The following is a 27,699-nucleotide window of genomic DNA, read 5'->3' as shown; positions in this document are numbered from 1 at the left end:
AATCAGTTAATCCACTTTGTACAAGAAAAGTTTTACTCATTCTATGATAGTTCAAGTGCTGATTTTTCTCAGTGCTAGTTCCTAATAACAAATCAAAATTTGAAAAGTACAGCAGCTATCTTTAAATGTGTTTTCTACATTTTTCATAAGTAGTCTTATATCAAATAAGCAGCTTATAATGTGTCTGTGTGTGAGAGAGATCAAAGCTTTAATTAAACCAGAAGCTTTCTAAAAAGGCATTGGAGAGTCTTGGAGACTATTAGCATTGTATCAATTGACCATCTTTATTTCTTCATAATTAAGTTCTTTTCATTGTCTTTTGTAAGTTTGGTTCACCTTTCTGCATCTCATTGACAAAGAGTTTGGCCACCATTGCCTTTGGTTTCAGCACTATGCCAATGGGACAGCGATCAGCTCACTGAATCAATCATCTCCATTTTATTTGGTTTTGCTGTTTTAGTCTCTTTTTTGACTTGTAGTCATTTGTTTGTGTGTGCACACAAAGCTCTTCTGTCTTTGAGATGTTAACCAAATTGCAAGTCATCAGAATTTCATCAAAGTTTACCAGTTCGTTTTACAGGAAGGCCTGGTCTGCTGAATCCAAAACGTAACTGCCAGCATTTAAAATCAGTTCTGAAGGCCACTTTATGATATATTACAACAGAAGCAATATTTTGGTAACCTGTTTTAGATGTTGTCTAGAATATTATGAGCATATTCACCAATATAAGCTACTTTTAAAACCGATCTGAAGGCCACCTCATGACACATTATAACAGATGCAATGTTTAGTTACCAAATGTTCCAAATGAAGGAACTAAAGTACCTTCTTTTTCTCAGATCTGCCAGTTAAATGACAGAATTGCACAGTCTTTCTTAACTATGACTGACAAATTAATTGCCGCCACTGTGGAGAAAGAGAAGCAGCAAAATTCCATCCAATTCACTTTTTCTGTAGAGCAAAACACTCTCTCCATGCTCTAAATCACTCTGTTCAAGGCAGCAAAATCATATCTAATGGGATTTTTTAAAAAAATTTCTCAATGAATTTAAAAGTTAAACATTCCCAGGCTTATGCTTCCTGTAGATTTTGTTAGTTGAGGTTTATTCTCCATAGATAAAAGTTCTTATCAAACTGTCCATCCTGATTGTTTATTTTTAAGGTAGTTTATATGTCACTGGATTTGTACATATCTGAAAGCAGTCTTGTAATTGGCACATTCCCAATGGTCTTTTTGAAAAACACTTCTTCTATTGTAGATGGACTAATTGAACGTAAAGCTGGCAAAAGCAATAAGAGTTTTCCAAAACGGCAGGGTTGTGTGGGGTACCTAGAATATAAAACGAAAAAGAATGTTATTGAGGTGTTGTATGTTTCTCCAAACAGCAAAATCACTTGCCTTAATGAGCAACAAAACCCAAATTAAGCAAATTGTAGGGTTTAGTTCTGACTGAGTGAAATCCTACTTGCCTTTTCATAAAAGTAGACATGTTGACTTTATGGGAATGTTGATGTGAGTGAGGTAAGCAGGCTTTGGGCCTGTTTTCACATTTTGTTGTTTGGCCATTTTGTTCGCTCAGATGAATAACTTATAGAAGGCCAAACTCTGCCCTGACTTACACCTCAAACAATAACCTTGAATTAGGTGTAACTCAGAAGAATTTGGCCCATGTTCAATAAACTGGGTTTATTAAATTGAACTTGCAATCTACCCAGTATGCTGCAGATGTTTGAGTGCAGCGTCACTTTTAATAATTGACATTTTGAATACAAAATTCTGAGTGAGAAGCAACATTTCCTTCCCCCTGAAAATATACATCTATAAAAGGCTATTTTCCATCCTCGTTAGCCACAGAATTCTTCACAACTTTTAAAGATAAAACAATATGGGCCTGATTCTGATCTTGCTGGTGCTGATTTTTTCACCAGTGTAACTCTGCTGACTTTGGAGGCATTACTCTGGATTTTGCACTGCTGTAAGTAAAACGAGAAATAGGCCCACTATCAGAAACATTTGGAGCCCGATTCTCCAATCTTCTATCACTTTCACTAATGTAAATCTGGAGTTACCTTATTGAAATCAAGACTTGCACTAGGGTAAAACTAGAATGAGAGCAGAATCAGACCTCTTTCTTCACATGTCACATAATACAAGATGAAATCCTGACTCTGTTGAAGTCAACAGGGAGTTTTCTCTTAGACTTCAATGGGTCTAGGTTTCACCTACAACATTTCCAACACTCTTATGGAAATACATCAACGTACAATGGAAACTTCTACGACGTTCCAAGGCTATTGCATTGACAAAAGAAAATAAATCTCCTATGATGGGTCCTAGCTCCATCAAATGTGGCCAACAATATTTTTTGTATGTCCATCTTTCCAGAAAAGTGGCATAGACTTTGATATACCTAAAACTGCAGGGGAGGAGGGGAATTATGCTGTTCCTAATTGCTGGCTTTATTTAGACTGCAAGATTTATTTATGGTGTATAGTCATTCACCGCTCTTTACCCTTGTGGTGCAGAGCTAACCATTCCACTCCTGCACACATACCCGTGGAAAAATACTATCTATCTAGTCTGTAGTATTGCTTTGGCATCCATGCTGACAGGCAGCCCCTCTATATTGCTCCACTGCTCTGTGCCTTTTTGTTTACCTCAGAAACATGGAGCACTCTAGAACCAGGAGACTGTAGATCCCCAGTTCATGCCTGTTCTCACAACCCATTTGTTGGTTCTCAAGGCTGGATTCTCCTTTCAAGTCCATGTAAATAACTGATGTAAATAGTTATACTGGTGTAAAACTGGTGTAAGTTAGAGGCCTTCCAGAGCATTGACCAGTAGGAAAGCTGCTGAGTTTGGAAAGAGGACCATTCCATGTAAAGCAGCTGCTTCCTGGCTTTTTTTCCCACTGGCTGGCCATGTAACCCTAACTCTCACTGAGCTTCAGTGGCACACTATTCATGTGGAGGGGCTTCAATGTGGGTGGAGAGAGCATGCCACACAGCTGCTGCTTTTTCCTTTTTAGTATGTACTGGCTGGTATTTTTAAGTTTGCTCACATCAGCAGTGAAGGATTCTATTTATAGTCTAAACAAAGGACGTCAAAGATTTCTGCCAGTGAGCATCATTGTTTTTAAGAGTAGGCAATTTTTTAATTTATCCTTGGATTTGCAAAATAATTGCAGTCGGTGGTGGAACTTCAGTATAGCTTATAGCTAGGCTTGGCAGAATTCAGTTTTCCCCCTACAATGTCAATTGATGATATTAATGTATGTTTGTCAGCATTTTTTATTATTATATACTTAAATTTTCACAGTTGCGTGAAATTCTGGGGGCCGGGGTCAAAATACAAAGTAAACATCCCTAAGTCAAACTTTGATAAGTTCTCAAGCAGCATTGTTCTTACTTTGCCTAGCTCTAAATTTTGGTTATTATCAATGGAAATATCTTTTCATCGGTCAGTGTGTGTGTGTACAGTGAAATGGATATTTACCAATATTTATAGATTAAAAACCTAACCCTTTCAAGGCTAGTTATAGCAGTACTTGATGCTGATAGGGGGGATTTTCCTAGAATACATTGTCATCTGGATTCACATGTGTAACTCTCAGATCATTGAATTACGTCCTCTACTGGAGATTTTATTATACCATGCTCATCACCATAGTATTTGAGTGTGTTAAACAGTGTGACTGTCTGTCATTGTGTGTGTTCTCTCATCTTCTCGCCGGGGGCAGAAGTGTGTGCAATGGAGTGTTTTGGATTTTATTTTTAAACGATATATAACACATACACACAGACATGTTGCTATGTGTGTGTTAGAGAAGGCAAGGTCAAAGAAATGTGCCTTGCACATAGAGCAGAAGGTGATGATGAGATTTGTGATGGTCCTTAGTTTTTGGGAAAGTTCATACCACAGTCTTGGGTTAGCCCACGAGAAAGCCCTGTCTCCCACACAGATAGGCTTCACCCTTATTTGTACAGAATTCCATTATGCCAGAGGAGAAAAGTTGTTCAGTGGAAGTTGTAGCTTTTATAAAATGGGTTAGGTCAAGAAATAAATAGAAATTAGGCTTTGGCTTTAATTAGGCTAAGTATAGAGGAGTTTGGGAAATTGAGTTTGTTAGTGTGCGTAAAAGTTAGACAGTAAGATGGGAAAATTGAAGTCAGCAAGGACATGACCCAGGGTTATGTTGTGGCTATGTGTTGGTTAAAACTGGTTTTGGAATGGTTTTTAATGAGCAGTTTTGAGAATTAGGAATGTTTTACTAAAATGCTATGAACACTGATAGCATGGAAAGAACATTGGTGCAAATGTTAATTTAAATGTGTAATGTGAAGAGCCAATGCAGAGGTGGAAGAAATGCGACTATGGTAATGGACAGGTTTAATGTTAATTAGTATTATCATGGGTTGTAAAAAGAGTAGCCTTTTAAATTGGACGGAGCTCCAGTGCTGTGGCTTGCATTGTGCAGGAGGTCAGACTAGATGATCATAATGGTCCCTTCTGACCTTAATAGCTGAGTCTATGAGAACACCGAAAGGGTACTGTTAGGTTATAGGATTATAAGGCTGTACTTTATCTGGTTGTCAGTGGACTGATCATCTGTTGATACACCATTCCACCTTCAAATGTGAGTATAATTGTAGTACTGTGTAAATGGTAATTGTATGCCTGTTTGCTTAACTAATTTTTCTCTTTTTTAAAAAGTTTGGTTCTATCATTCAAAGTGTCATCCAAGATCCTCTACTAAATTAAATTGTCTGTAAGTGACCTAGAGGCTCGAAAACTAAGGTTGGTTTATTATATTCTTAGCTTTAGTGAATTAACATTTAATTGACAATGTTTAAAATTCAAGGTTATAAAAGTGAGGGGAATTGACAGCAGTGAGTCTAAGTATTGCCCCTTTTCAGAATAATCGTTTAAGAGGAGGCAGTTTGGTGATATAGATCAGATGTACTTCCTTCAATGACACCAGACAGAATCTGGCTAAAAAGTTTAATATTTCAAGCTGACATTTTGGAAGGGACAGGTGAGGATAGGTGACACAAAAGAATGGGTATATGGAAATGCACAGACTGGAGGTTAGACCTTTTTTCTTTTGGGTGCACCTCCATGTCCACTATGGAACCCTGAAGATTCTCCCTTCTCCCCCACCCTTGTGCCGCTACTCAAATTCCACCTGCTCCAGGCCTTGCATTACAGCCAGTTTATTTCTGGCTGAGGACTGGACAAGACGCCTTTCAGAGCTCATCACAATAGCTCCTGAAATGACTGGAGGAAACACTATTGAAGGGTGTGCTTTGCATCTCATTCCTCTGTCTCCTTTCCTCCCCACCCAATTGCCTAATGAATTGCTTGGGCAGTAGTCCTCCTAGCCCTTGTGCTCCAAGGCTGGAGGATAGTTTTAAAAAGTATTCAAAGCATGGTGCTCTAAACTGGTCACATTAAGACAACTGCTCACATAGTGAAAATAACAGTGGTTTTCTACATAGTACAATTCACATATTCCCAGTTTTACCCTTGTTAGTTTCATGAGGTGGTGACTTATATAGTTGGTATAAAGGTTTGACTTATGACTTTATAGTTGGTATAAAGGTTTCTGTTTCATGTTTTATGCTGAACAAGATATATGGAAAACCTCATTTCAAAACTACTATTCTCATCATTCTGGTTAAGATGTACCGAGCTAGGAGTCACAAGATCTGAATTTTTCGATTTCCAGCTCTGCCATGACTCACACTACAGTCTTGGACAAGTCACTGCCTCTGTTTCCTTATCTAAAAAGTGGGAATAATACAATAAAAGATTCTGAGATGCTAAAATGTAAAGCACTTTATGTGGTGGTGGTGGTGTTGTTGTTTAATACAGTGAGCTGTAGCTCACGAAAGCTTATGCTCTAATAAATTGGTTAGTCTCTAAGGTGCCACAAGTACTCCTTTTCTTTTCTTTTTACAAAAACTCCAGTTTTCTAAACGTATTATGTTCCTTTTCAGGTATCACATACCATGAAAAACTCCCTCTTTTTCATTTTCTCACTTATTTGAATACATTCCATGTTCCCCATTCTGTTTGGATAACCCAAGTTCTCCTACAGGCATACAGTCACCGTGAACACAGTATGAAATCCTGGCTCCACTGAAGTCAATGGACATTTTGCCGTTTACTTCACTGAGGTGAGAATTTCACCCAGAGTGTTTGAAAAAAGTATTCAAAGAAAATATTGATCACCTGGTGTGGATGTAACTGTTCAGAGTGAGCTGAGCTTCATCCTGAAGAGCTGCAATGGCAGCAGCATTTCGAAAACTTCTCAGTTCAGAACCACTGTGTGTAGGTACTGGAAAGCAGATCAGTAACTAGTCAGGTGGACTCTTAAGGTCAAAATATTTAAGATTTACCGTAAAAATAAAGATTCATTTTTAAACATTTAATTTGTAATAGTTAAAGTGTAACACTGCCTATCAGAATTCAACAGCAGAAAACCTATTAGCTGATGTAATCACATCACTGTTTTAAAATGTCAGTGTAGACTTTGAAGTGGCCAACCAGCAAAATAGCTAGTTATCAAAAAAAAAAAAAAAAAAACCAGATTATTTCTGCTTACCAGCTTTAAAAGTGACAATGCATTTGAGACAGGCAAATTCAGTAGCATCTAGCCGAAGTTGTCTAAATCTAGCCACAACCTCCTGTAAAGCCTGTATTTCTGAAATAATTTTATTCAGCTTCTGAGAATCTGTATTGTCACCATTCATGCCTAGAATAGAAACATATGAAAAATACTCTATATTAAGGCATTTGCATTAATATATATTGATTTCTGACAATCCTCTGTATCAATATCTATTCAATTGTCACTTAGATATCCGATTCCATGTAAACTGACTATATTGTGTGAAAGTTAATATAAAATCTTCTCTTGGATGATAACAAACACAGTAATTTGCATTTAAATGACAATGCAAGCAGTCATGAATACAACAAAACAACATTATTTGCATTTAAATATAGATTTATAAATGACAGGTATGCTCTATTGTTCAGTGGGAATTTGTTATTCTTTACATGTTGTTCTTTTTTCAGTAATGTATTTTTATGGTAATTTCTATAACAAAGTCATTAAATTGTGCAATTCTTACCAGATACAGCCAGTAGAGTGTTAGCATCAACTGGAATGGCCCATTGTGCTATTCCTAGAACAAACAGTTCTCTCCAAGCATCTTCCAAAAGCATCAGCTGCCATACAATAGATGTACAATATAACATGGTGTATAATTTATAGATTTATAAACATTTTCAAAATGTAAATTTCTGTTATTTTAAAAACTGCTTTAAATGCCTGTTTTTGTATTTTCCCCTGAATGTTTTAGCTCTTTCTTTATCTTTTTGATAAGGTATATGGGTAAGAATAGCCCTGGAAGAAATATTAGTATTAATTACTTGTATTACTGTAGAACCTAGAGTCCCCACCCACACTCAGAGCCCATTGTGCTAGGTGCTGTGCAAACACAGAGGGAGAAAGACAGTCCCTACCCCCAAAGAGCTTACACTCTTCTTAAAAATCTACTCATATTTTTCAAAAGCAGGCTTGCTCAATAAGCGCTCTCTTCTCCTCCTCAGTGTTAATAGACATGTGTATTGAGAGCAGAATGGATGCCTGACAGTTCTTTTAATGATTTCTGTACTATTAGACCTTTTTTACCCTGCAAATATGTGATTTGTGAAATGAGTGGCAGATTACTAGATGGTGGCCTGAACTGACACCACTTGATAGAGAGTCAGTTCAAAGCACTACTACACAATGGCAGACATCCTCTTATTTACATTTAATCCACTGTTGGTTAAACAAATCTCTAGTCTGTTAAAGGACAATATCAAGGTATATTAAAATCTTTGTTTTCCTACTTTTGCTGAAACTAGCCCTTGAAAGCTGGCTACTGAAATCTGGTTACTTTAGAATGTCACTGAACTTTGGGGAAGTTTGAATCCAGGTCCAAACACCTTAGATTGTCCCTCTTCAACAAGGGACGAACCCCAACTCCACAGCCAAACAGGTGTGGAGGCTGGAGCCCCTCTGATTTGGATCCAGGTATTGCAGCTCTCCATAATCTTCTATCCTGATTTTGTTTTTGTAGACTTTTTTTCCTTGCAAGGGCTGAGTGGCAGACTCTGTGCCCAATTTGCTTCTCTGTTTGCACTGGGGCAATCCCATTGATTTAAGTACAAATACACTGTTAGGCACGAGAAGAAAATTAAGATCCTTAGGAATTACAGTGGCAAAGCCAGCAAAGAATAATTTAAGTGCACATATGACATTTTGGCTTAGCACACCTTCTTTGCATGGACATGAAGGGTCCTACATTCAGCTGAATCTCATCAGTTCCATGGCATGGTTTGAGGGGCACACCACAGAGCACACACAGTAGGGACTTGATGCCTCTTTGCGGTCCACAACAAGGTGGAGGTGACTTTGTGAGCAGGTCTAGGCTCAGGAAGTATTGTCTGGTGGCTCTAGGCTGATACATTGCCCAAAACTCCTACAAGGAAGGGAGGCGTCACACAAGGGCCTGTGGCTGCTACTGTCACCCTAAGACTTCAGTAGCAGTTGCAAAGACACTTCACTGTTATGCAATTGGCAGGAAAAGAGAAGGGATCCCATCCTCAAGCCTCAGGATAACACACGCTTAGACTTATCGTGTTGGTCAAAGGTTTTGCTGAGAAAACGTTACATGGATTTTGGAAATGCAGGGTATACTGCGAACAAGGGAAGAACACATTTTGGAACTATTAAGTTTAGTGATGTCCCTTTATAACATTAAAAAATAGAATCCTTTCAACAGAATTTTGTTTTTCTGACACATCTGAATTTAAGAGATGCATTTCAGTTGCACTGAAATCCTCCAACAATTGGAAATTTCTTATCTAAGTTCTAATTTTTAATACCCAGTATTTTAAGCCATATTGGTTTGAAGTCATTACAGCACTACTAGAGAGACAAGGTGGGGGAGCAGTGAAAGAGGCATCATTTGTACTGAAAGAGGTGCTGAGGCTCAAGCAATTTTTTTACATTCATAACTGGGGCAGCAAGCCCAGAGGTGCTGGGGCTATGACCTGCCAAGCCTAGAAGTGCCAGGGCTGAGCCCTGGCACAAATTAAGCACTGTGGATGAGGTAGTATATTTTACTGGACCTAAAAGATATTACCTCACCCACTTTGTCTCCCTAATATCCTGGGACCAACACGGCTACAATGCCACTGCATTACAGAACTATGACCATCACAATGTCAGTTTCTTTCTGAACCATCTACTTAAACTTTGCAGAGCTTTTATTCAACTCTAATAAAGAAACTGTGACTGAAATGGAAATGTCTGCACAGAATATGGGTTTTAATTAATTGCATTGGCTTTTATAGTAACAAAAACTTCCCAGAGATATGAAATTATCTGAAGTACCATACCCATCTCAGGTTTCTGGTGAGAGAAACAGAACTTGCATTGCTAACCAGCCATTCCCTGTGCCTTATAAAGAACTGATATTTCATTTAGATATGCAGGTTTCTATGTGGTATAAAGAAATTGATTCTTAGCCATTAATTAATTGGCTTTTGTAAAACTTTTTGTCACTTGTTCATGCAGATGGCAATGAACAATGATTCCTAGATATCAACACCATGCAGTTAAAGTCAGAAGACTTTAGAAATTAAAGGAACTTTCTCCTCCAACTAGCTAAGCCTCTCCTGGTTCTGATGAATATGTCTTTAAAGCCTCCAGTTGGAATAGCTCATGCTGACCTTAGTGAGGGCTTATAAATGGCCTTCATTCCTCAAAGGAATTAGAAAATCCCAGGCTTTCTAAAGGACCTACTTCTGCTTTAGAATCAGGCACTATCTGTAAGGATAACCTGCTGTTGATTACTTGTGTTTTGTCAACTGATAGGGTTCCACATTTTTCAAGACAGAAAAGTGCCACATAGTTTATAGAATTGTAATGTTTTAATTTTTCTAGAGGTGCCCAAAACAAAAGCAGATCCTAGGAAAAGATTTTAAACTCTTAGCTAGATGTCAAAAGACATGCAGAGGAAATTTTAGACATTTTTATCTGTGCCACTATTAAATTAAATGAAACAGTACTATTGTAAGGATCATCTATCTGATTCTATAACTATGGAATAAGGCTATTAAAACAAGAGTTATTTCCTTTGAGATTCTCTTGAATATGAGAGGAAGCTGAGGTGCTGGATAGAGGTTCAAACCAGAGTTCCATATCTGAACCTCTCTGAATTTTGAGAAATGTGGATCCAGGTCTAAACTTTTCAACTCAAACCCATCCTTACAACTTGGAGGGAAGAATGGTGAAGTTGACATTGTTAGAACTTTAAAACAGATTCAATTGATGTTACAATTTGCTAACACTTGCCTTTCATTTAAAATGTAAGCCATGTCGCTGGCTCATTTAAGATGACAGGATAAACTGATTTCTGTGAAGAATTTAATGGGAAACGTTCAACTATATGGAATGTGCATTAGCCATTGCTACTGTATTGATGAGCCTCTCTCTTGAAAGATGTTTCCTTCCTCCCACTCCCTTCACTCCATTCTTCCTGGAGGGATGATCGCTTGGGGAATTTTTACATATTAGACCAAACTGAGCCCTGGCCTAGGTGGATGCAACTGCTGTTGATGTCAATAGTCCATGGCTGAATGTGATTGTTGTAGCATTATGACAGAGATTGTTTTCTTTGAAATGGCAGTAGTTTTCAAAGCAAAAACCATTTTCCATGATGTCTGTCTAATGAAGTACACTCTAGGTCTGATTCTGCAGGTCTTTCATAAGCCTGATCCAGCTTCCCGATCCACAAGAGCAACTGTATTTGAAGTTGACGGAAATAGCTTGCATGCAGCAGCTGATGAACTGGGCCCATTCCTATTATCTTCCTGTCAGTTGTTCCCTGTTGACTGTTAAGCCTTTGGCTTATGGCAGTTCTGCAGCCTCTTTAAGATCCTACTCATCCAATGGCCCTGAATGTATGTACCTGATTTGCTGGTGACAATACATAGAGGGAGGTGAATGAGGCTCCACATAGCTAACCTCACAAAAGGGCTCTCAAAATCTGGGACTAGCTCTAGAAAAAGGACCTTTCAGTTTATCTAAGCAAATGTCTTTTTGTGCTATATGTGATATGTATTTAGGTAGAAAACTCTATTGTCATCCTGAAAATCTTTTTCTGTTCACAATATGCATTTGTTTATGTACTTACACTAACATGCCACAGACCAAATATTGTATTTTATTTGGTGACTATTATAAGAGTCTAATACAATTAGTTGTAATATTTAAGATATGACTTTTATTTCTAGTTATTGTATTGCAAAATTAAACTCAATGATATTAGATACATTTTTGTGGTTGGAGCTTTGTATAGTTTTTTCCTTTTATTATTGTCTGATTACTTTTCAGAACTAATGCATTATATTAAATAGATCAAGTCCTCATCAAAAATCAAGTAATTACAAAATTGCTTTAGTTACTGTGGTTCACTCACAAATCACTTGAGGCAAAGGCAAGTTGTCACAGAGGAAAACAAGACAAATTAAGGAGGATTTTAATTAGGATTAAAAAAAGAGTAGGCTGAATTCTGCTCTGAGTCAGATCAGTGTAAATGTGGAATAACTTCATTGAAGTCAGTGTGACTCAGAGAACTATTTGGCCATTGTACACTAGTAGGATTAAATGGTAAAAATGTTTACTGAGAGTGCACTTTTCATCCAGAGAGCTCAAAGCACTTTACAAAGGAGAATAAATACCACTATACTCAGTTTGCAATTAGAGAAGCTGAGGCACACAGAGATTAAATGACTTGCAAAAGTTCAGATAGAAGGTCAAGGGAAGAACCAGGAATAGAACTTGGAGGCGAACTTTTAACCCCATTTAAGTCAATATGAGCTTTGCCATTGACTTCAGTGGGGCCAGGATTTCATCCCCAGTCTCCTGACTTCCAGCCCTGTGCTCTGTCCACTGCAACATGCTGCCTCTCATAATATTTGTCTTATAGCAACATCTATTTCCTATCTGAGTTTCACCTACACTATAACATATCCATTTCAGATTGATGAAAATTGCTGTTAAAACAATATATTATTTTAGAAATGGGCCAGATCAAAAACTATGGGGGCCAATTCCTTTGGAAGGGTGAAAAATCTGATCTAGATCTGAATTTTGTGGACCATCTTTAAATATGGTTGCCAGGCTAAGGACAATTACTTGTCGTATAAGTCTTACCTGATCTTGTAACGACAGAGTGGAAAAGGCTGGAACGCTCTTGGCCCATTTGATGCTCATAAAGAGAAGCCTGGCAGCAGATTCACAAACAGATTCAGTGGCCACTTCATAGAGGTACATAGGTGTACCATTGACTTCATGTGGATACTAATATAAAAAGTAAAATAAGGAATAATAAAAAGTGACTAAGATAGCCATAGACTTTAAGATCGGAAGGAACCACCAGATCATCTTGTCTAACCTCATGTATATCCTAGGCCACCACCCATGCATTAAACCCCAGCAACTAACATGAGACCAAAATATCAGCCTCCAGAAGACTAGGCTATTATGTGCCAGGCAGAGAATAGGAGGGACTGAGATCCAACAGTGTCTGAAGCCCCTGCAAGGGCAGGGAAATGATTAAGTGAGATATCGCCAGATAATCCTGGCAAGTGACCCACATGCACATGTTGCAGAGGAAGGTAACTCTTTCCCCCAACCTCCCCAGATCACTGCCAGTCTAACCTTCTCAACTTATAAAAATTCCTTCCCAAACCAGCATGTGGTGACCCATTAGACCCTGAGACTGTGAGCAAGAACCAGCCCCCTGAGCATGTGAGCAAGCACTAGCCAGCCAAGAACCTAAAAGAGAGAATGCTCTTTGCCACCTCTCGAGCCCTGGCTCACCCCAGCCAATGTCCCATCTCCAGCAATGAGCATCCTGATGCTTCAGAGGAAGGAGATAAAAACAAAAAATAAAATAAACAACAAAACTAAACCACCCACCCAGTATACATTGGGGAGAGGAAGAATCCTCCCTGCAGGTGGCTGGCTGAAACCCTGAAATGAGCTTTCAGGAACATAAACATAAAACAAAAACCAGAAGTGAGACCACTGGCTGCTAAGCCCTGCCCTCTTTTTATTCCTCACCTCAGATATGCCTGCACTTCACTAGTCATTCCTGTATATAGATAATTGATGCAAACCCCCATCCTGCACCCACTGAAATTAATAGCAAAACTTCCATTGGCTTCTGTGGGCCCTTTATAAAGCAGGCTATTTGCTTTGCTATCCATGGGGATGAATGGGACCATATAAGCATAAGATCACAGTATGGCAGAATTAAATTCTAACAGTAGAAGAAACCTATTAAAAATATAGTTTGATTCCCGGACCCTGTCTCATTACTTTATTCAGTGTTCCCTGTTTTCAGAGCAGATATAGATATATGTTTGAATCAGTATTTTATTTTGTCACCCCTAATCCACACCCAGATTAAGCAGTATATCCCTATTCCTCAAAGCACTTACGCAGGTGCTTAGCCTTAGTCACATACTGAAGTCCCACTGAGTTCAGTTGGATTTAAACATGCACTTAAGTGGTTTGCAGCAAGCACAGAGTAAAATGCATTTTCTTTCTAAATAATTTCTGGTTTAATATTTTTGAATTTACATTTATAAAAATAGAAATATGATTTTTACAAGCAAGTTCACAGTGGGTTTCACCAAGCTATAGACCAGGGTTGATTTACAACAATTTTTCTGTAATTTGTTGTGTACTCTAAATACAAACGTGCTTATGAATATTTTGGAAAGGAGAGCATGAAAATATTTGAGTTATCAATTTAAATAACTCATAGATAAGCCTCATCCACCAAGTTATGACAGCAATTTCCTATGCTGCTTATTAAATGTCAAAATCCAGAAATAAAAAGATAAATATATTTCTGTACCTAGATATTTGGATAGGCTGCGATAATTTGCTCAGTTCATTACAGTGCATTATGGGCTCAATCATGACATTTTTTTGTCCAGAACGTCAATGATTCTCCAATCTTGGGTCATTTTAATAATACTGTGTCCAAGACTGAAACATGTAGGTTGGCGGGTAGTCTGCAGGTGGCAGTATTTCTGAACTGTTCCACTGTGTGTAGGTCTTTCCAGGGAATGCATATTTATACATATACTATAAAAGCTCACAAATGGTGTGTGCTTATGTCTAAAATGCACTGGTGTGTATTTATCTCCATATAGCAAGAATGATTTTAACTTGCAGACAATTGTTCTCTTGTTCTCCACCAAAATAGTTTTTTTTTAAGTGTTGAGGGGGCCAATCATAAAGTTCTTATTCAAACACAGTTCTCCTTAAAATCAATAGGAGCATTTACATTTCATAGTATTGGGTCCGAATTTGTATTCTGCCATAGAACTGACTGGATCTCACACAAACACACCCTGTGGAGACACTTAACAACCCCAGCTCTAAAACAAGACTTGCCAACCCCTGATTTCAGGACCAAATATTTTTGCCATAATCTCTGAACACTCTCTTAGTGCACCTCATTAGAACACGGAAGGCAGCTCTGACCTTTGGCGTTGGTTGTGCCAGGCCCACCAACGTCTGCCGTTCAGGGGTAGTCGATACAGCAGCCAGCTCTAGATTGTGGGGTTCCAGCTGCGAGACAGCCGTAAAGAAGGTCGGAGCAGGTAAAGCTGCAGAGGGAAAGTGAGGTGTAGCTCCATTCTCGTCCTTGTGTCCCCTGAAATACAGCGCAACTTGCTTCCTTATTGTGGATGTCCTTGGACCTCTTTCGTGTTGCACAGCTGGGAACAAAGGGCTCATTTAGTGAATACATTACCCAGTTGCGGCCTGATCCCAAAGCCCATTGAAATCAATGGAAAGACTCCCATTAACAGCAAAGGGCTTTGGAACAGGCTTCACTGACTTACTCTATTTCATTGTCCTAGATTATTTACTGGTGCATGCGGAATTAAGTGCCTGATATTGCATACCATAGCATTACTTTCAGTACCTAATATTAGGTGGCTGACCTTAAATGCAACATAAACCTCCATATTTCTCCCCCCCCCCCAAAAAAAAGAAATGAAAATAGTTATCTGAAAGTTTGTCTGGATTTCATGTATAGGCATTAGTAGCCATCTCTTCAGCATGACAATGTTATTCATTTAGTGGCACTAGGCGTTTTATAGCCCTGATTTTCTTTTCTTGTGATGTCCAGTTTAGGATTTCTGTGGGGTTCTTTGAGGGATAGTGTGGTAACTAGTTACTGGGTCATAGAATCATAGAATCTCAGGGTTGGAAGGGACCTCAGGAGGTCATCTAGTCCAACCCCCTGCTCAAAGCAGGACCAATCCCCAATTTTTGACCCAAATGGCCCCTCAAGGATTGAACCCACAACCCTGGGTTTAGCAGGCCAATGCTCAAACCACTGAGCTGTTGAGGATCAAATCAGTAGGATGCTAACGTCCTGTTTTATTAGGTCAAGATATTCCACAACTTTGATTGTGCTATTCAGCAGGAAGTGTCTAAAATACAGGTTCAGTTTTGTAATCTGGAGTCAGCAATGCATTAGCCTTGCCTAGATTTTGTTGCCTAAGGTATTATGGGGCAGCTCTAGTGAATCTGCAAGGAAATATTTGCCGGTCCCCACAGCATTAGGGTTGCCAATTTTGGTTGGATGTATTCCTGGAGGTTTCATCACATGACATAATCTTTAATTAAAGATTAATCTTTAATACCTGGAGACTTCAGGGCCATCCTGGAGGGTTGGCAAGCCTAGTCAGCAATGACAGCACACTACTTTCCAGACTCACTCTGGCAGGCATTAGAACCCGGCCATTAGAAAACAAACAAACAAAAAGTTTACTGCAGAATTATAACGGGAAATAGCCAAGACTCGATAAGATTGCAACCCAATGAGTCACTTGGAGTGTTTGCACGACTAAATTCTGTTGCTGGTCTCCATAGGATCATAATCGCATTCAAGTCGAGAAGATTTATGCCAATAACTGTGGCAAGCGCATCAGGAAATTTCTCTGTTTAGGCATCTTCAATGTACAGCCATTGTCTTACATGTGCTAATAAAACAACCTGAGTGTGAAATCCTGACCCCATCGAGGTCAAGCGGAGCTTTGCCCAGGACTTCCCAGGAGCCAGGATTTCACTGTCCTTGTTTCGGACCGAAATGTGTTGAAAGGTTTATTGGGCACTAGAAGACAGTAGACGGTTGCATACGAGGTATACTGAATGAATGCCAAGCCAGGCTGACTGCTCGTGGATTATCAATCGAAAAATTCGTCATTGTTTCGGGCTACTGTTTCCTCCACAGAGACGATCTGTGGCTCATCATATCGTTTATTGTATAGGGAAATCTTACAGCTCACAGTTTGCTGACCTATGCCAGGCCTCGCGGCTTCCAAGTGACGGACTTTAATTGACAGTCTAATTGAGTCTTAATTCTAGTATTAATAGCATCTCAAAAACGTTAAGGTGAAAGGCTAATTTTAACAGCAAGGTTCTTAATTCTCGAATAAAGCACGGGGTTCCTGTCTGCACTGATGACAGTGGCAAAAGTCCCGTTGCCTTCAATAAGCTGAGAGTTTCACCCACTGCCTACACTTCATTACATTGTTTGCAGAGCGACTTTTTTCTTTCTTTTTTGGGGGTCTACAACAAGGGACTGGATTGTGTCTAACCTGATCAGCGCTTAGGGCTGTGGAATAACTGGGTCCTTCTTACTCGGAGCTCTATGACATTTCTGTTCCCTGCACAAAAATCCTGCAGCTCCTTAGCACACGTTGGATCTGGACATTATGGGTCAAATCCATCCCTGGCATAGCTCTGCTAACTCGCATGGATCCACGCCAAGGGCTGGATTTGGCTGAAATACATTAATTGGTGGTTTCATTGCGCTTGTTTCAGTGTTTTAGTTGCTTTTGTCATCAACCCAAACAATTTGCCCGGCCCTGGCTTTGGGTCCATTGTACACAGCTGAATAACAGACGTTCCGATGGGAACGGATCGGCTCCGAATTGGTGGCAGGGGCAGGAGGGCTAAAGGCAGTGGCGTTCATTGCTGGGGCAGGAAGGGGTGCTGGGGCAGGGCGTTAATTGCTCGTTGGCAGGAAGGGGTCATTGAGCTGAGCCAGGCACGGTGGACGGGAAGGGAGAATTTTGCCGACAGGTGGAGGGCAGCTGGGAGGGAATACTCCGGGCCCTGGGTTCCGGGCGCTTACTTTACAATGCGTTTTCCCCATACATGCGATTCATGTTTCATATTACTCAGCCACAAGGAGAAGGGTAAAAGGATGTGCAAATACCATCTTTGTTCATGTTGACTTCCAAGCATTTCTTCAGTCGACACGCCCTGCATTGGTTCCTGTGTGTCTTATCCACGGGGCAACCTCCCTAAAACAGAGAAACTCCTTTCGTTAAGAGATGGGCTTGCATAGGGCACGGGGTGGGGAACTGACAAGCGAAGGGCGGGGCAGCTAAGAACCTGCTTAGCGATCGCAGCATTAGGGAGTACTCCCCCCGTCACCCAAGCACGTGGCTGGTGCCCTTTCTGCTTGTCGTCCGCCTAGGAAGGATTTGTGAACGGAGGGATTTATGGTGCCAACGATTTTCCAACCGGAACATCAGCCCGAAACCAGTGGGAAGTTCTGCTTTTAAACAGATGCCACCATATGACCCTGTGTATTTACACTGCCTAACCTTCCCTGGGTCACCTGTGTGCACGGCCCTTACTCAGACAAAACTCCCTGCGACGCCAAAGAGTAGATTGGCCTGAGCAAGCAGCTCAGGCTTGGGCCCTTGGTCAGCGCAGTCTGTAGCTGGAGAGGACAGGGGTAGAGTCATTTGGGTTTGCAGGATCCCTTCGCTTCAGCGGTTGGGTTGTAGGCTGTGCAGAAACGAGTTACTTCTACAGAAACAGAGAAATGAAGGGGAGACTATAGCGTGTGCCGAAGTGTCCCGGTGAGAAACGGAAGAAAGGGCTCGTTTGGCGGGTGTGAGTCCATGCTCCTGGAATCCGATCTAGTCACAAAGGGGTTCCTTTCTGGGGAGACTATACCGAGGGTTATACGAGTGTGTATGTAGGGTTTAACGAGGTGTAAGGGACCAAATCATGTTGTCCTCATTCCTGGGAGCAGCCCCGGTGAAATCAATAAAGCAGAATCTGATCTCAGTCACATAGAGGGGAAAACCGGAGTCACTCCACAGTGACTCCAAATGGAGCTACCAAGGATTTCCACCAGTGTAAATAAGATTAGAATCTGGCCCAATAGGGCTACTGGAGTGAGTAAGGCGAACAGGATTTGGACCCTAACAAATGAGTGGGCAGGTGGTTATGGACAAATCTGTTTCAGCACCTTAGACAGCTCCCCAACCCCAGAGGCTCCAGCTGCGCCCCGGAATAACAGAGCTCCCGAGGCCTGCAGATGCAGCAGGAGCCCCTGTCCGAAGAGGAATAGTATAGACGTAGAGCCATCCAGAGTCCCGGAAAGTCACATACAGCCCTCGGCTCAGTCAACCAGAACTATCTAGCCACAAAGCCAAACTTCAGCCGATACTGAGGTAGTGGACATGGAGACCTTAAGAAGATGGGACAAGATGGGGGTGGGTGGATTTTGTAAATTAGTGTAAATGCTGGTGACAGATATCAGAATTATAAAAAAAGTCACTGAACCAGACACACTATGTGTATGTGTCTGTCTGTGTTTATACTCTGGCACCGGCTATATTCATTTAGCCCCGGAGCCTCAGATAACTTGACTTACGCATGCAAAAGTTAATGGTCCTTCAGTCTGCCCCTTATCCTTTGGTACTAACTCCGGGCACCATGTGTGTTTATACCGCCATCCCCCCACGCCTCCTGTGCCCTGTGAGACATGATAATGAAGGAAAACCCCTTCTCAGAAAGGTGGGAGCCTGGTATAAATTGTTAGTGTTAATTGTTCAGAAACAATTTGGCTGTAACTGTGCCGTTCTGGCTTGCGGTGAGCTGGAAACCAGTTCACACCTGTCGAGACCCCGTAGAAGTTAGAGTCCTGAATGCATCCGATGAAGTGAGCTGTAGCTCACGAAACCTTATGCTCTAATAAATGTGTTAGTCTCCAAGGTGCCACGAGTCCTCCTGTTCTTTTTACTCCTCCTCGATCAATGGAAACTCGCCTTTCCCAGAAGTCAGGTTGCAAAGCGAAACTTATTCCGGACTCTTACGGGGGTCTCCAGCTCCCACTGAAGTAAGGTGCGAAACACCCACAGACTTAGGTTCGGGCCCGGATCGATGCGCTCTCTTCTCTAGCTCTTCCAAGTGCCCTCAAACAAAAAAGCTTCCCGCCTAAAACCCCTTCCGAGACAATCCAATGAACAGAAGCAGAGGGCGCCTAACGCAATATTGTTATGAGTAAGGGGGATTTATAGCTGCTTCGGAAAAATCTGTTTACTCTCCCTGCACGGTTCCCTTGCCTAGAAGTACAAAGCTGACGCTGTCTGATCAATTTACTTCAATATTCTCTTTGCCATCCGCCTTTTGACTTGACAGCCTTTTCCTTTTTTACTGTTACACATTAGACGATCTTTAAATGTGTGAGGGTGAGTGGAGGCGACACACGTTTCACAGCAGCCTTGTGGATGCACTATATAATGGTTGATTCGCCGCTGTCCTTGCTCGGACATAGTTCACAGTGAAGTCAGTGGGAATTCGCCGGAGACAGGAGCGTGTTTGTAAACACACAGAGGAGACAAGGAGGAAAGTGAAAATTCTTTTCCGCAGTGAGTGAACAGTTCAAATACTCCGGAAAGGGGAAACCTCGATTAATTATCCTAGCGCTAATCCTTCAGGTATGATAGTACCGTCATATCATTTCCCACCACTCCTTATTCTATTTACAACACAGGCAATGAACCCTCTACTTGAATCTACTAGCTGCCTTTATTATAATATGTTTGCAGCGTTGCTGTAGCCTTTTGGTCCCAGGATATTAGAGATCACAAGGTGGGTGAGGTCATCTCTTTTATTGGGCCAACTTCTGTTGGTGAAAAAGACACGCCTTTGAGCTCCACTGTTCTGAAGGAGAGCTATGCGGAGCTTGAAAGCTTGTCCCTTTCACTAACAGAAGTCGGTCCAGTAAAAGATATTACTCCACCCGCCTTGTCTCTTTTATTATAATAGGTATTTATTAGATAGTTGGTGGGAGCTGGAATTTTTACTGTCCTAAATTTCATAGTGACCTGGAAAAGAAACTCTAGCGAGAGAAGCTTGTTCAAAAAGTTTGTACAAACGTCTTTTCCAGTGAGATGGGCGGGGGGAGGGGGTTGTTTTCAAGAAATCTTCCCTGTAACTATGGTATTGGCTTGGCTTGAACTCATCAGCTCCTCCGTTCACCCCCTCCCTCTCTCTATAACTGCGCTTTTATTTTAATTAAGGGGGGCTAGAGGTAGGGGACACAGAAATCAAAAGCTGGGGGGTTGATTTTTCTCAGACTTGGTTATATTTGAATAGCAAAGTTTATATCAGAACATTGTCTTAAAATATTTGCGAATTTTTGCCCTCTTTTATGCTTAAATAAGCTTGGTAGAAGCGCAGAGTTGGTCTGACCTGCACCATTATGTAGCGAGGACAAACAGAACCTGTAGCAAGAGAAGGCCACACCAAGTTATGTCACTGTAGTTAAGGTAAATTGGTTTAGTGTTTGAATCTATTTTGTCTCTGTGCTGCTGAACAGAGTATTTATATACCGATACACTTCCACATATGCGCACAACCAGAGAGTAATCGGAACACATGGAGACCAGGGCATTGGCCCCGGAAAACTGCCCAACCTCATGCTAATATACATTGCGTTAATTGACACATAACAATCTACTCGAATTTTGAACTTCTCTTGCTTTAAGAGGAAAGATCTGACGTGTGGAATCAGACTCTTGGTCCATGAAATCCCTTATCCTACCGCAGTCCAATATCTAATGCTTCAGAGACCGTTCGGTGGCCAGTATATCTGGCGAAACTCCGCCACAATGCAGAGGATGGGGCAGGCATTTCCTCCTGACCACCGCAGGCGATCGTTTGGTCCTGAAGCATGAGATCTGATTTTTGATTTGCTGTTTAAATCCCCCCACCCCCGGAAGCTGACTCCTATTCTATTATAATACGCGCCCGGAAGAAGCTTGCGTTAAACATACTGTTAAAATGTGAATATCCTTAAAATGTTTAGCAAACATCCTTGATCTGCTTAAATCTATCACAGACAAATTCTAGTCCCCCAGCACCGCATCTCCAGTCTGTATTAAGCTGGGATGGCATCCAGTTGGCAGGATGCGTATTAGATTTTGATCCATATTTCGGCATGCCGGAGGGAACTCCGGAGCGACAGTACCATAAATAACTCTTTGGAAGTGGAAGGGAAATGAGCCAATGCTGTCACTAGTACCTGATTTCCAGATTTGCAGACGTACGTCCTGTTCCTCCTGATGCTCCGTTTGAAAAATCCTGAGCATCCATCGCAAGCGTAAACCCCATAGTGCTTGCCGGAGCTGCGGTCCCCACACACTTTACAAGGGATGTCTAATATACGACCTGAAAAAGCAGAGGCAAGGGAGCGGGGGGAGGGAGAGAGAGAGAGAACTAAGCAATCTGACCTCTGAAGGGATTAGCACCAGAGCTGCGATAAAAGCAAATAATGAAGTGGTTTTATAGGCAACCTTCTTTCCCTTGAGCAAGTGTCAGTTTTCTACAATGAGAATTATTCATGCACCGCTACATTTATTTGGATCTTCTATAATCGCCAAGACCCGTTTTGGAACGAAAGATTACAGCAGCAGCAGTAGCAAAAACCTCCCTGCTAGGAGAGAAAAGTTTTTGCTGGGTCTGAAGTGCTCTTCAAGCAGGGGGGAAACGACGTTCTGTGTGTAGGGAGTGGCGAGAACCGAGTCACAAAACCAGCTCACGGTGGGGTTTGTTCCCGCCATTACCTTGGATGGGTTTCCATTACCCTAAAATTTAAGCAAAACTTTCCGCATTAACTGTGGGAAAGTGCGTTTATGTACTGCCGAACGTACTTGAAATGCCTGGTTTGTTCCTTTCTTCTATCTAATCTATCAATCAGCCACACAGTCTGAATCGTGTTTCCTTTTCAGAGACTTCTACTGTCAGTGCAAATGCACTGAAAGTCATATAAAATGTATAGAGATTATTAAACCCCATTTCAATGAACGCACCACAAAACCCCTACTAGCTCCTTTCTTTTATTTTTGTTAGCATCAGTTCAAACAGCCTCCTTCCCCCCCAAAAGGAACTCAAGCTAAAAGTGCAGCTCTCTCACAAAACCTGGGTTTGAGAAACCTGGCCGATTTGGTTTACAGCAATTTGCTTTGCTTTGAATTAGCTCAGTGAGAGTGTCTTAAGTGTGTGTGTGGGGGTGGGGGGTGGGGTTGGAAGAGGGATGGGGGAAGGGGTTGGAAGCTGAATTCAGAGAAGTCTCTTCTGCTCCCTAGAGAATTTAGGAGCCCGGGATGTTTTCAGACATGTTTATCTGGAGGCTCTAAAACAATGCCTCCTGGCAGACAATAGGGACATTAGATAAAGTGTTAACTTAATGATTTTCCCCATTGAAACTCGTTTGACTGCCTCCAATCAGCACAAGCTGCCAGCTTCTCCCCTAAATGAAACTCGACAGCTGCTATATACAACACGGCTAGAGGAATGGGGATTAGGTTAGGGACTGGGGAAGGGAGGGAGCTGAGGAGGGAGGGTAGAGGGGTTAAAGAATAGAAAACTTTTAGGCAATTAATAAGAAGTCCAGCTAGGAGAGCCACCCCGCACCCCTCCCCCTACAGACTGTAACGCAAATTGTGGCTCTGGGTCTGCAGGTAGGAGATCGCGAGGAGGGTTTGGGGACAAGGAGTGATTCCTGGGATTGTGTAATTACAAGCCCTCCTTGCCACCTGCCTATTGGGTCACCAGTGACCCGTCAAAAAGAGTAGCATGGGAATTCGGATATCACACAATGCCAACAGGGGCGAGCACTCGACTCCCCCCACCCCCTTCAGCTTCAGCATCCACAGATAGACTTTTACACACACACACACACGAAGAGGAGGAGGGTGAAGAAAAGACAGTGAAATTATACATGCATCTGTGCCATCCCCTTGCATGCAATGTCACCACCAGACTAAATGCAGAGTTCACAGGCACTTTGGAGTTTGATTTTAGCTATGCAAATCCCAGACTTTCTTCCCCTGGCTGGAGCTTGCAGATAAATCGGAGCTTCCCGCTCCAAATAAACCCGAACTTTGTTTTCAATCACAGCAAGGAATTTTTGAAACCAGCCTCAGACTAGGCAGTGAACCAGTGAAATGAAGGAGTGCGTTTATTCTCTTTTTTGAAAATAAATAATCTGGATGGGTAGCAGTATATGTATAACATCAGAGCGGGACTTTTATTTAGTGTGAAAGACCGTTTTAATACTGAGCGGTTTCTATTTTGTATTTTATTTCACCATATCCAGAGATGATAAAATAATATTTTAAATCCTCTAGACCTAGAGCTAGTAAAATAATGCTAGATTCAGCATTCGTCGCTGTAATTGTAAAAGGAGGGGGGTGGTGACGCAAATTGCAGCCAGATGTATAGTAATTCATGTAAAATATAATTCTATCAGTCGGTTTCCCCGCCCTCCATTCAATACCTAACTAAACTTACTTCTTCTCCCAGTCCCAAGTGTGTCCATCTCATCTGATCACTTTTGCAATTATTCTGACTCTCCCCCGACTAATCAACATCTTTAGTGAGTGTCAGCCCCTCAGACTATTGTAGACGTGGCTGTTGTTATGAGAAAATTCTTGGGCAGAACAAATATGAAAGAAAAAAAAAAGCGAGCGAGAGAGAAATGTTAACATGACACGGGGTCATGAGATAACCGATTCCCCCTGTTTAAAAAAGCTCCCCTTTGACGAAGCAGAGCTTGGTCTCCGAAGTCCAACGTTAAGAAAATTGAATTTTGTTGATCTGGGAAACCGTTTTTTAACATCCCTCGACAGGGGGTCCTTTGCAGCTTTTTGTGTGTCATAATTGCTTAAAGATATATGGCAGCTTCGATTACTGTAATTACCATCAGAGGCTGTTGAAAGAAGTTAGTCTGGGTTTGAGGGACTGCGGGACGGGGTCTTGTTGCCACCCAGGCAGAGATCACGTTTGACATAACTATACACTCACTGGAGGGGAAGTGGAGCAAGATCCACACGGCAAACTCAGGCCAAGGAGAAAAGCCACAGTAAAAAAACAAAACACCCCCCCCCTCCAAAAAACAAAAAACAAAAAAACCAACCCCACCTCGTGCCTGCATCTCCCCGGGCTATTCCATCACCACTGGCTGAGCCTGCCTTAGGTCTTCAGCCGCAGACCGTAGACCTTGAATGGCTCCAGCAGGGCTAGTACTCATCCTTTCGGGAACAGCTTGCAGGTTTCCCTTTAGATCTCTCTCTCTCTCCCCTGATCTCTCTAAATTATAACTTCTCACAAGAGTCCCTTGGATAAAATCTTATAATTTAGACCAACTTGAAGAAAGTGCCAAGAAACCGCGCGGGCTCCTGTCAAACCTTTAACCGCACCAGTTACAAGATTATGGATGGTTTCCTGAAACCAGGGGATGCCCCTTTTTGAGCTTTTCTTCTTTACTAACCACCAGCCTCGTGCGCGCACCTAGAAGAAGCCATCCTTTTCCCATGCAATGGTCCCGCGTCCACGCAGCAAATCAAGGGACACAGAAATAGCCCTAGCTTTAAATTAAAATGTAGTTTGCTTCCCTGCTCCCCAGAACTGAAAGAGGAAACGGAAAATCTGTCCCGATTTTGGGAAACGAGCTGTTGGGGAGGGGTGCAGCTGGTAACAAATCTATTTCGAACGGCAGTCGGTGCCGCCAGCTCTCGCGGGAGGCAAACTCAGTAAGTAACAAGGTTCATTTGAAAGGGCTCCAGGGAGGATCGGAGCCAGAAGTCAAAGTGCTATTGATTTCACGGTGTCAGAAATGAGGAGGGTGATGTGAAAAGCACCCAACGATGGGGAAGCCGGCCCAGAACTAAGGTTCTAGATGCGTTGAGTTTTCTCTCCCCCAAAATGTTTTCTATCCCTTCAAACATTTTTAGGGGCACTGGGCTTTTTCCCTGCACCCCTCCCCCCGTTTTATTTTATCCTTATCTTTAGAAAAATATGCCAGGAAACTATTTAATTTGCTGCTTTCGCTCCCCCATCCTTTGCTACCCAATTCCCCTGGGGTGTGGGCTTCAGCGGGAGTTTTGGGTGCGCCAGCAAAGCAAGATCAAGTCCTTACATCTTCATTTTTTTTGCTCGGCTTTTGTTAGTGACACAGATCAAGTTCCTTAGGGAGAAAAAAAGCCTTAACGCATCTGTAGGAAAATACTTAACGCAACTCTCTGTGCATAGACAGAAATCAACTTCACCCGCTCGCTTTTCCAAAAGAAACCCCTACATTCAAGCCAGTATTAATTGAAGTAACAACGGCAAAACTCCGAACAAGAATGGCCAGGCAACCAGCAAAAACAGCGGCTTCTCCCTTGGATGGATTCAAACCTCCAAGGGACAAAGGAGGATTGGGGGGCGGGGGAGAATAATAGAGGCTAGAAGCAAAGATAACCATCATGGGTGAGTTAGATGTACATGCATGAGCGTGAATGTAGCAGTTATGTACATATTGTCACAAACTCACGTGTACACCCACTTTTCAGGCGCCTGTTTAAATTGCACTCCACCACCATGATCCTGCTCTGCACAGTGTATTAAATAGCAAGGAATATAAAGGTCCATTCAGTCACCTGTCATACATTAAATTGGATTGCGTATTTTTTTCTTTTGTTACTGACTTCGTCCATATTATAAACTCCAAAAGTGCCAGCTGGGATTAGAACCGATTGAGCCGCTCTTCGCAAGAGCGGTTAGTCATACTTTAAATTCCCCAGTTATGAGGTACACGGATTTAGGATTAAGGAAAATGTGACTTTTAAGTTGTTTCTGCTTTCCTCTTTGCAGGATTATTTGGTATGACTGGAAATGGTGTGCAAAGTATTGCATTTAAATCCTCTTTCAACAGAGTTGCTTAATTTAATGATCTGAGTTTTAAACTCTTTTTTCAAAATAAAAATATTGTCCTATAGAAAAAAGGTTGAATGAGGCCCATGAGAGAAGCAGCACGTTTCAGCTCTTTAATGCTGTTTTAAAACCAAACACCCCCAACCCACAAAATCACGCAGACCTCCGCACAAATGCTCACCTCCAGGTGGAATATAACTAACACTCGCTGCACGTATAACTGCATTTCAGACATGCTCGACATCAAAAGTGGAGCAAGATTTCATTAGAGAGCTGTACGATCAAAACAAGCTGTTGGAAATGACAAACCCAGCATTTTGCAAGCACTTGTCCCAATCTCCCCAAATTCCATCTGGGGCCTGACTGTGTATTAACTGCCGCTACAGATGGAAATATAACATGCTTTTGCAAAACACCCAGGCTGGGCCAGCTCTTCTAAAGGCGGTTAGAAACCTGCATCACATATTACCCACTTGTTGATCCTGCCGGCTTGCTCATGCTCGAATCCCTTTGGAAATCGCTAACTCTGGCTAAAGTCTTGCTGCTTTGGGGAGATCTCTATTCTCCCCTTCCTTGTTTTTCTCTCTCAGTGACAGGTGTTTCCCAAGCAGTCAGAAGTCCTTGCCCGTTGGGAATCGACACATCCTCGCGTCTCTTCCCAGCTCTGGCAGCTTCTTGGGAAGGTTTCTGGAGACAGAGACAAGTTTGCTGTGGTTTGTTGTTCCTGCAAGAAAATCCTTCCCGGAGCCGAGGAGAACCCAAACGGCTTAGACGGGGGCTCGCTAGTATTGTCCTAGAAGAAAAATAATACCAGCAGCAATGAAAGGAGAAGGTAGGATTTGTGAGCTGGATTCTGTGCTGAGTGCCTCAGTGCAGCTAGGAGAGATCAGAGCCTGGAAAATAATAGAAGGGTGCCGGGGGGGGGGGGAGCGTCAGAGGAGGCAGTCTCTGGCTCTCACAAGCTGAATGGCACAAAAAGGGAAAGGTTTCCAGAAGTTCATTACACTGGATGACTTTGTGCTTTGAGCTTCAGGCTGAAGCCCCTGTAATATCCCCCGAGAAGCTCTGACAGGCAGCAGTAGGGAGGGGAATAGGACGCCCCTTGCCCACTTAGCTTCTCCTTGCTCGTCCCCCCCCCCCCAACTCCTGGAGGGCTGTGACGTCAGCCCTGCGCTGGGCAGGGAGTGGGTTAAATGCTAATGATATTAATGAACCCCCAAGCGGCTTCCATAGAAAACGCAGGCGTTTGCCAAGCTGATTTTCCCCTTGGTGTGTGTGTGCATTGCGCCTTTCCTGTAATAAAAGCGGGTTTTTACAAGTGAGATTGGGTTTTTCTCAAACTCCGATTTCCCCTTATTCCCTCCGCCCGGTTGCTGGAGTGTGAAGTGTGTGTTGGGGGGGAAGTGGGGGGGCCTTGCATTGATGGAAGAGGTGGGATCACTTTCTGAATATAAAGGTGTCAACTGAAGGCCCGTCCCTGGGGATAAAACTTGGCTGGAACACAAGGTAAGCGGACGATCCTTTGCAAGC

General features: G+C 42.0%; 1 protein-coding gene across 1 annotated transcript; it reads right to left on the bottom strand.

Annotated features, from left to right (window-relative positions):
- On the bottom strand, positions 1-27,063 carry NR2E1 (nuclear receptor subfamily 2 group E member 1). The gene is made up of 9 exons (XM_084622641.1): positions 26,643-27,063; positions 21,497-21,642; positions 17,384-17,471; positions 14,632-14,867; positions 12,283-12,429; positions 7,142-7,238; positions 6,610-6,759; positions 6,237-6,342; positions 1-1,331 (listed from the first exon to the last, which is right to left on the bottom strand). Exons 1-9 carry the CDS (start codon positions 26,665-26,667, stop codon positions 1,169-1,171), a joined length of 1,158 nt encoding a protein of 385 aa, XP_084478767.1. The 5' UTR covers positions 26,668-27,063; the 3' UTR covers positions 1-1,168.
- Between the last annotated feature and the right edge of the window lie 636 nt (positions 27,064-27,699).

Source organism: Lepidochelys olivacea (genome assembly GCF_965140295.1).
Source record: "Lepidochelys olivacea isolate rLepOli2 genome assembly, chromosome: 3".
Taxonomy (NCBI): Eukaryota; Metazoa; Chordata; order Testudines; family Cheloniidae; genus Lepidochelys; species Lepidochelys olivacea.
Note: the sequence above shows the minus strand (reverse complement) of the source record. Positions and strands in the feature narration are given on the sequence as shown.